General features: G+C 60.5%; 1 protein-coding gene across 1 annotated transcript; it reads right to left on the reverse strand.

Annotated features, from left to right (window-relative positions):
• Positions 1-4,290: 4,290 nt before the first annotated feature.
• DOK2 (docking protein 2) lies at positions 4,291-8,046 on the reverse strand. The gene is made up of 5 exons (XM_054578765.1): positions 7,984-8,046; positions 6,728-6,997; positions 6,414-6,492; positions 5,417-5,601; positions 4,291-4,896 (listed from the first exon to the last, which is right to left on the reverse strand). Exons 1-5 carry the CDS (start codon positions 8,044-8,046, stop codon positions 4,291-4,293), a joined length of 1,203 nt encoding a protein of 400 aa, XP_054434740.1.
• Between the last annotated feature and the right edge of the window lie 259 nt (positions 8,047-8,305).

An 8,305-nucleotide genomic window follows, 5' to 3' on the forward strand; every position in this document is an offset into this window, starting at 1 on the left:
GCTTGTCTTTGTCTCCATTCCCTTGCCTGTAAAACAGGCAGACACCTCGCCGGGCACTGCTGGCCCAGTGGAGCCCCTGGCAGGCGGAGCGAGTCGGCGGAGACTGCTGCCGCTCTGGCCGTGCCAGGCGCCACTGTAGAAGGTGTGCTTTCCCTCACTCACTTTGTCTTCACATCAAGCCTCTGGCAATATATTACTATTATCTCCACTTTACAGATGTGGAAGCAGGTGCACAGAGACACACAGCTAGCACGTGGCAGAGCCGGAACTTGAACACAGAGAGTCAGGCCCCCATCTGTGTGCCCAGCCGGCCACACCAAGCTGCCCCCAGAGCAGCCTGTACACGAGAAAATGCTGTACAAACACAAGAATGTTATTTTCCCAAATGCCGCTGCCCCACAGGCATACGTTCAGCCTGCCCCTGAGCCGGCGCACTCTGATCAGACTCCTTGGAGCACAGGCTGCCCGAGGTGCAGGTCCCAGAATCACCCAGCCCAACCCTGGGATACCAGCTTCCCCACAGATCCCTCAGAACACTCCCCCTACCTGCCCCCCCCGCCCCACGTACACCAGCCGCTGCTGGCCCAGGGATCCAGGAGCAGGCAGTACCAAGAAGAGGGCTCCTGGGGTAGAGGGATACTAGGAAGAGTCTGGAGATGGGTGGACCCTGCTCAGCACCAGCCAACATCAGACGGGCCTGGGAGCCGAGGACCGGAGCCGGGCGTGACTCCCCGCCGCCTGCCCCGGGAAGCCAGCCTGACAGCTAATCGGATCAGATGCCCCTACCAGCCCCCCTCATTCCTCTACCTCCCCACCCAGCTCAGCGACCTCCCCGCTGCTGCCCAGCCCTGTCCTCCCTGAGGTCTCCGGCTGCCCCAGCTGACTTTATAAATGGCCCTGACAGGAGGTGGGCACCTTGGCTAATTGAATCAGCGCCCATGAGGCAGGAGGCGGGAAGCTGCTTAGCATCACAGCTGAAAGGTGGTGGCAGCAACAGCTTGCGTGCAGCCATCAGGGAGGAGTCGGAGGGAGCGAGAGGCGCAGGCAATCTGGGCCTCGGCTGACTCTGAGGCTCCGAGGCGGGAACTCACCAAGGGGCCCTGGCCTGGAGTGGGCTTTCAGGGGGACCGCAGCCCCCCCACCCCCACCCCACGCACACTCACACTGACACACCATTCATATGCTCTGGAAAAAGAAAATATGAGAGGAGACAAAAGAGAGAGAAGAAAAGAAGCAGGGAGAGTGACAACATGTGCTTGTGTGTGCACATGCGCAGTTATAGGAACCTGTGGGCACAGCTCTGTGATGGACATCCGCCACAGGGCAGTTCTTACCTGCCTTGATATCACCTCTGCATAATAATTAGCAAATGGAAACAGCCTCCCGGTCACAGCATAGCTTCTGCTGGTACCAACAGCTGCCGGGTAGCAAACAGACCCTGAGGCTGAGGAGCCTTTCCCGGTCCTCAGACTTACTTTGCCCCGGCCCCGTTGAAACCGGTCTGTCTCCTGACCTGTGAACTTGCCCCTCGACACCAAGCGGGCACAGAGACACTGTCAGGAAGGAGGGCTTTCCCTCCATGTTTCTGTCTGAGGAGGCGGGTCCCCATGACTCACTCCTTCATGAACCCGCGAGTGGGCTCCAAGCGGGTGGGAACTGGCTGTCCAGCCAGCTCCGCAGCTCTGGGTGGGGCACGTAGGAGGAATAAACTAAGAGTTGATGCATGTTTCATCAGCGAGGGTGTGGGTGACCCACCGGCCTGGCCGTGTCTTCTGCAAGGGCCCAGGCAGTGTGGTCCACGTCCTCGACAACTGTCTCAAAGACTTTCATTACCCTTCCCAAGTTCCCCAAATGCTCCACTTCCCCTGCCCTGGTGGCCCTCACCCACCTCTTCCTACTGCCCCAGTCTACCACTTCCCCTTTCCAGCAAAGCTGGTAGTGTCAGAATAAAGAATTCAGTAGTCCCAGGATCTTCAGGTGGAAGAGAGAAGGTTCCGAGGATCTGAAGGAATAAGCTCTGAAATGCAGATTCCTCGAGTTATCCTCCATTCTTTGGGTTCGTAAATATTTAATTTCTCTCCTTCAGGGCAAGCCCACAGGCCTGGCAGCAGACAGGCCCCCGGCAGCCTTTTCCACAGGCTAGCGCTGCCCCCTGCTGGGCGGAGCTGGAACATCCACCTCAAGCGCTGCAGATGGAAAGAAAGGAAGCCACCCTTGCCCGAGAGCCGCGCCAAATCCCATCACGCTCGGCCTGGACGGGGGAGCGCCTGAAAGCCCTGGAGACAGGGTATTCTGGGTTTGGGCAGGGTGGTGGCAGCAGGGACAGACCGCTGGCACAGACAAAAAGAGCTGGGACTTCTGGAAGGCCTCCCCTGTCTCCAGCCTACTTGAAGATGCCTCGGATTCCTTTATGTGGGCAGAGGCACTGAGACACAACAGCGGACCTGCGAGGCTGCCCGCGATCCTGAGCTCCCCCGCTCACCTCCCCCCTGCTGGAGAGCCCCTCTCCAGCTGCTTTTGGGCATGCCTCTGGCTTTATGGAATAAAGCCATCTTAACCTGAACACATCAGAAACCAAGCGCTCCTTCTTCCCCAAACCTGAATCTCTCCGGAAACCTTATTTCTGTGTTCAACATCTAATAGGACTCCAAGGTTTGCAGGTCCCGTCTCTAGAGCGTCCTTAGAATCCAGTCTGTTCTGAACTCCCCTCACACTTCAGCCCCAGCCCACCCCTCGGCCAGTCCATTTCCCCGGGGTCGTTGCCCTAGTTGCGGCTCTCGCGGGACTTGGCTCAGAAGCCTCGTCACGCCTCCCTCCTGTTAGGCACACGTTCCCCCGAAGCACGGCCGGGGGGCTGCTGCGTGTGCCCTCCACTCGCAACGCAGATCTCTTTCCGCAGAACCCCCGCCCCTTCACTCACACTGGCTTTCCTTCCCCGATGCTCTCTTCACATCTCCTTAATCATCATCAAGTCCCTTGCCCGCCTCGAAAGTCCCCCTTAAATGCCACCTTCCGCAGGAAGCCTGTCTTGGTCCCCCAGTGAACCCAGAGGTACCTCCTCTAACTCAAACCCCTGAGTCACACTGTGATACTAAGTCGCCCTCTCAGGATAGGCATCTGTGCCCCTGTCTCAGCCCCCTCTGGGCTGTAGGCGTCTCAAGGCCAGGACGGCCTAGAGCCTGCAGACGGTGCTCCGTAACCCTGGCTGCCCGGCTGGCAGCAGCCGTGTGCGGACCTGCCTTCCAGGAAAGCAGGTTTTGAGGAAGAGAATGCACAGGCCCAGACCTGCCAGGAAACGAGACACAGGGCACAGGGGCCAGTGGAGAATTGCAGGGTGGAAGGGTTCTCAGAGCCCGTGGGACGGAACCCTAGAACCCCTCATTTTACAAAGAGAGCAAATCTCAAGGAAGGTAATAAGCTGAATGGGATCTATCTCCTTTCAGGGGCAGAAGAGGCTCAGAACTGCCAACTCTTTCCTGTCCTCCAGACCAGCTCTTCACGCATACACACCACTTCCTCCATTTCTCTCATTGGCCATATACCCACAAAGGGTTGGAGATGCTTGAACCTCTTTTCCTGCTGTGCCCCGATTTCTGCAGATCCCCAGCTCAGGTGCTTAGGGCCCAGCCTGGATCCACAGAGGACGGTGCTGCTGGGACAGGAGGTATCGGTGGCGTGGCGGCCGATCGAAGCGTTCATTCCCATGTCCCAGGATGCTCTGCTGCTGTCCCACCCTCACCCCCCACAGCACTCAAGCCACACAGAAACGCTTCAGCAACGTTTAATGCCACAGGGAAGTCCAAAACGTGCAGGGCGCTGCAGCCACCTCCCGGGTACCTGGAGCCAGGGCTGTCCTCCCAAGGGGACATGGGCAGGCAGGAGGCCTGCACAAGCCAGGCGGTTTGCTGACATCCTTCTGTCCTCTGCCCTAAATGCCTGGGGCTCCCTTAGGCCCGGGAAAGAAACAAGAGGAAGTGTAAAAGGAGTAGGAGGGCAGGGCCCAGGTCTCTTCAGAGTGCACTTCCTGCTTTGGGATGGTGACTCACGCAGCAGCAGGCCCTGGGAATGACAATTCCTGGGACCAGACTAAGGCGGGCTGAGCCTAGGGCTCAGGGTGGAGCAGGGGTAGGTTCCTGGGACGCAGGGGGCAGGAGTCATCAGCGGACACTAGAAGGGGCGCCTGCCTTCCCCATGGCACTCCTGCTTGCCAGCCTCCCACCCTGCCCGCTGAGCACAGGCCCGCCCCAGTGCTGGCCTTAGCCACAGGGTCCCCCACGCCTCAGCCCACCATCACTTTGGGCCTTTCTTAAGTATGACATTGTCATACTCGGCTCCCTGTAGCCAGTCCTTCCCCGCCGGGTAAGTGTGCTGGAGGCCACTGGGGTCTCCATCCGCCATGGCCTGCCTCCTCCAGGCCTCGCCCTGGGGCTCATGGGGGCTGTCATACAGCGGCAGGGCTGCCACCCCCTCAGGCTCATCGTAGATGTGGTCGGGTCTCAAAGGCGGGCGCTCCTCAATACTGTCATACAGAGGGTCAGCGGGGGGCTGGGGAGGGACCACCAGGATGCCCCTCAAGCTCTTCCCCAGCTTACGGGCCACCGCATCGAAGGGCACTGCATATTCCCCCTCTGGCCCCCGCGGCCGGGAGGGGGGTGCTGGGGCCGTGGGCGAAGAGGGCGGCAGCGAGTCATGGGGCCGGGAGTAGGGGCTCTCTGGCCGGGGCTGCACCACCGGCCCTGTGGTTAGCGGGGTTTGTGGCCCAGGAGGGGCTGCGTTCTTCTGGGCCGAGATGGCCTCTTCCAGGGCCAAGAAGATCTCATCACCTTGCTGGGTTTTGAACTCAAAGTTGCCCTCTCCAGAGGCGCACCGCCGGCCTGCCTCGAAGGAGAAGGTTACCTGGGACAAGGGGGAAAGGCGGATGCCTGGCTGGGCCACGCAGCATGGGGGTGGCTCTTAGACCCAGCTCCAAAACTCAAGCCCAGCACCCCCAACTGCCCTCCACTGGGACCTGCTGGAGCCTTCTCCCCAAGCTGTCTCCTCCCTGGTTCCCTCCCTCCCTCCATGTTAGTCCTTCCCAGCAAAGCCCCCCTCACCTTCTACTCCTCTCCCTGCATCCCCGCCCCCACCCCCCATCCAGCTGTGGAGCTGGGCCCGCACCTCATCCTCGGGACGCCCAACACCACCGACCCTCCAGCTCTCTGCCTCCCCGGTCTCCTTTCCTTCTCCGTCCTCCTCTACCTTCTCTCCCGCCAGCCGCTTTGCTTTCACTCCCCCTCCTCCAGTTCTCTTCCCATCCCCTCCTTCGGCCTTTATCTCCTCTTTCCTCCCACCTCCAATGGTCTCTTCCTCGCAGGCCCCTGGCGCTCTCCCTGATAGTCTCTTCCTCTCTCTCGGCCCACCTGCTGACCCCGCTCACCTTGTCACGCCCAAAGCGCCGCAGGAACCTGTAGGGCCACTCGTACAGCTGGGTGCGGGGCTCCGGACCACCCCACAGCTCCAGGGCATTCTTTCCAGTCCGGAGGGTGTAGGCCCCCCAGAGCTGGCACCTCTCACTGGCTTCCGTTTGTCTCACGACCACAGCAAACTCCTTGCAGGGGGCCACTGGGGAGAGGGGAGAGAGAGGAGAGGCTGCTCAGCCGGCCTCCACCCTCTGCTCAGCGGGCTTCTTCCCCGCCGCGCTCTCAATGAGCACAGGCTGGAGGTTGCTAGAAAAAGTATCATTTATGTACCCAAACGCCACCTACCTCTCCCTACCCTGGTAGGAACCATGACCTAGCCACAGGCACCCCAACCTTGTGCCCACATCCTTCCTACCCTGTTGCCAGAACCATAGCCTCTGTCTTTTCCATCTCATCAACGCAGCCATCTCCCCAGTCCTGACTGTCCCGGCCACAGGCACAACTCAGCCCGCCCTCGCAGCTCTCACCCTCCTCACACACTGCGGGTGGGGCCTGATGCCCCCCCCCCAGCATCCTCCTGCTCCTCCCAAACACACACCCACCCAAAGCCCAGGCAGCTGGCTGGAGGGGGGTTGCCCCGTCAGCAAAAAGCTCCCTTGTCACAGGACGCCTTCAATCCACAGAAAGAAAGCTTTTTTTTTTTCCTCCCCCAGGAGTTGCTCAGGTCCTAAGGACAGAGGACTCAAGAGCAGTGCCTTCAGCGGGCCCCTCAGCCCTGCCCTTGACCACCAGCAGGGCCTGGGCAGAGCGCCGTCAAGGAAGGGTGAAGGGCAGACAGTCAGGGCAGGCCAGGCTCCTCCACCTTGGGCCACGCCCGGAAGCGATGCAGAGAGGCTGATAAGGGGGCTGGCTGGGGCTGGGGACAACCACAGACAGGAAGACTAAAGACAGAGACGAGGCTGGCCCACACCTCCACCCCACCGCGTGGCCTGGGGACAGCAGGCAGCCCCTCACCTGTGGTTGCGGTGCTGTACAATTCATTCTCCTCCATGCAGGGCCAGCTGCCCAGCCCCGACAGCTTCCGCCTCTCGCCCTGGGGAGAAGGCCAGGGTCTCACCGCTGTCGCCGAACGCAAGCCCCACCTCGAGCCCAGGCTTTCTTTCAGGGTGCACTCAGCCTGCTGCCCTGTCTGCATTCTGGATTGGGGTCACCTCCACCAAGGAGCTGCCCCCAGCATCCTGGCCCTGGCCCTGGCCCTTACAACACTGCCCACACCCGGTAGGGACGGCCCTTGCTCCCTTGCCCTTTCTGCACCACAGGCGACTCACAGGGAAGGCTAGGAGGCAGATGGCCTGCACCCAGCCGCTTCGCTCGGTGGTGGGGGCCGCCAGCAGGTACAGGCGCTCCTTGGTCTTCAGGAGGAAGGTGCTGGTGTCCTTGGGGCTGCTGGCCTCCCCGCCGTCCTCAGTCACCCGCACACAGTCACTGAGGCGGATCACCTCTCCCCGCCGCGACTTCTCAGAGCCTTCCTGGAGCTCCAGCCGGGCCAGGGCAAAGCCCGACTGCCCATACAGCGTAGCCCTGAACCTGCGCCATTTCTGAACCCAGATGCATGGCAGCGGGGTGCCGAGAGGGAGACAACCGGAGACGGAGAGCCGGTGACCAAAGCAGAGTGGAGGAACCATGGGAAGGGACTGGGCAGCCACTTGGGGATGGGGAGAGCAGGAAAGATCCCCGGAAGAAAAGAAGCGAGGCCCAAGGAATTAAAAAGCATTGGAACTGGAGATCCACCGCAGGCAAGCAAGAGAGAGGCCTGAGATGACAGCAGAGAGCACGCCGGAGGCAGACGCAGCACAGTGAGGGTGGCTTGCAAGGCCGGGCAGTTTCAACCCAGGGGATCCTCGCCCATGGCAGGGGTGGGGAGGGCAGCGCCAGGGCCCTCCTGGAGACCACCGCTCTCCTTCTGTAGAAGGCCCTACCTCCAGGAAATTCAGTCGACCCTCCTGAACCTTCCCATCTCATCTCTTGACAGGGTGGCAGGAAAGGAGGAGTGGAGAGGAGACGGGAGGGGGTAGAGAGACACAGAGAGAGATGTCCAGGGTGGGTCAGTCGAGGGAAGGAGGACTTCCTCCTTCAAGGAGGCCAAGGGAGGAGAAGGAAATTGGACACACTGGGTTCTCTGCTCAAGCTTAACACTCAGCCAAAGCTACCCCACCCATGGGGCAGGAAAGGAGGAAGGCACGTCACTGTAGTCCTGATCACCCTCTCTGCTTCTTTCTTTCCCTTCCAAGGTGTTCCCATGAGAAGTCAGCACAGAGCAAGAGAGGTAAGAGAGGGAGTTAGAGCCCTCCTTTGCCGCCCCACATCCCAGGGCAGTGGTTGGGGGAGCAGCATCAGGCAAGCACACAGGGTGGGGCCTGCTTGGGGAGACAAGCAGCTGCCAAGGAAGGAGCCCTCCCAGGTTCAGCTCTGGGTCTAACGTGGCGAATGGCACAGTCCCCGCCATCCCACAAGGGCTGGGGGACACTCGGCACACCCCTGTCCTCCCTGGGAATTTCCCCCAGGCCAGCCTCGCTCCCCCTACCTTCCCAAAAGTCTGCTGCTGCTGAAGGTACAGGAAGCCCTGCTTCACCGCCGCGTCGGCCATCCTCCCACCATCGCGGTGCCCTGCACGGCAGCTGCTCCTTCCACTCCCACCCTCTTGCTGTCCTCTCTGCCCTGCGGTGTGTTCCCCCTTCTCACAAGTTCATTTCCTCTCTGCCTAGAGTTCTCTGCACTATTCTAGTCTGCTCGATGACGACAGGCTGATAGGCTCTGTGGTTTCTTGCTCTGCGTCTGTTTTTTTTTTTTTTTCTTTTTGATGAGTTGAGTTTCACACTCAAGCTTCCTGCATTTTCAGGCAGTGA

This window comes from Pteronotus mesoamericanus, unplaced genomic scaffold, assembly GCF_021234165.1.
Source record: "Pteronotus mesoamericanus isolate MK-2021 breed Mesoamerican mustached bat unplaced genomic scaffold, CSHL_Meso_final contig_502, whole genome shotgun sequence".
In the NCBI taxonomy this organism is placed as follows: domain Eukaryota; kingdom Metazoa; phylum Chordata; class Mammalia; order Chiroptera; family Mormoopidae; genus Pteronotus; species Pteronotus mesoamericanus.

Excerpts from the sequence above, each read along its gene's own strand:
- DOK2 (XM_054578765.1), bottom strand. The coding sequence starts at position 8,046 with ATGGCCGACGCGGCGGTGAAGCAGGGCTTCCTGTACCTTCAGCAGCAG. Across the intron at positions 5,602-6,413 it reads GTACAGCACCGCAACCACAG|TGGCCCCCTGCAAGGAGTTT; the intron begins GTGAGGGGCTGC and ends CCCTCTCCCCAG. Across the intron at positions 4,897-5,416 it reads GGCGCTTTGGGCGTGACAAG|GTAACCTTCTCCTTCGAGGC; the intron begins GTGAGCGGGGTC and ends CCCTTGTCCCAG.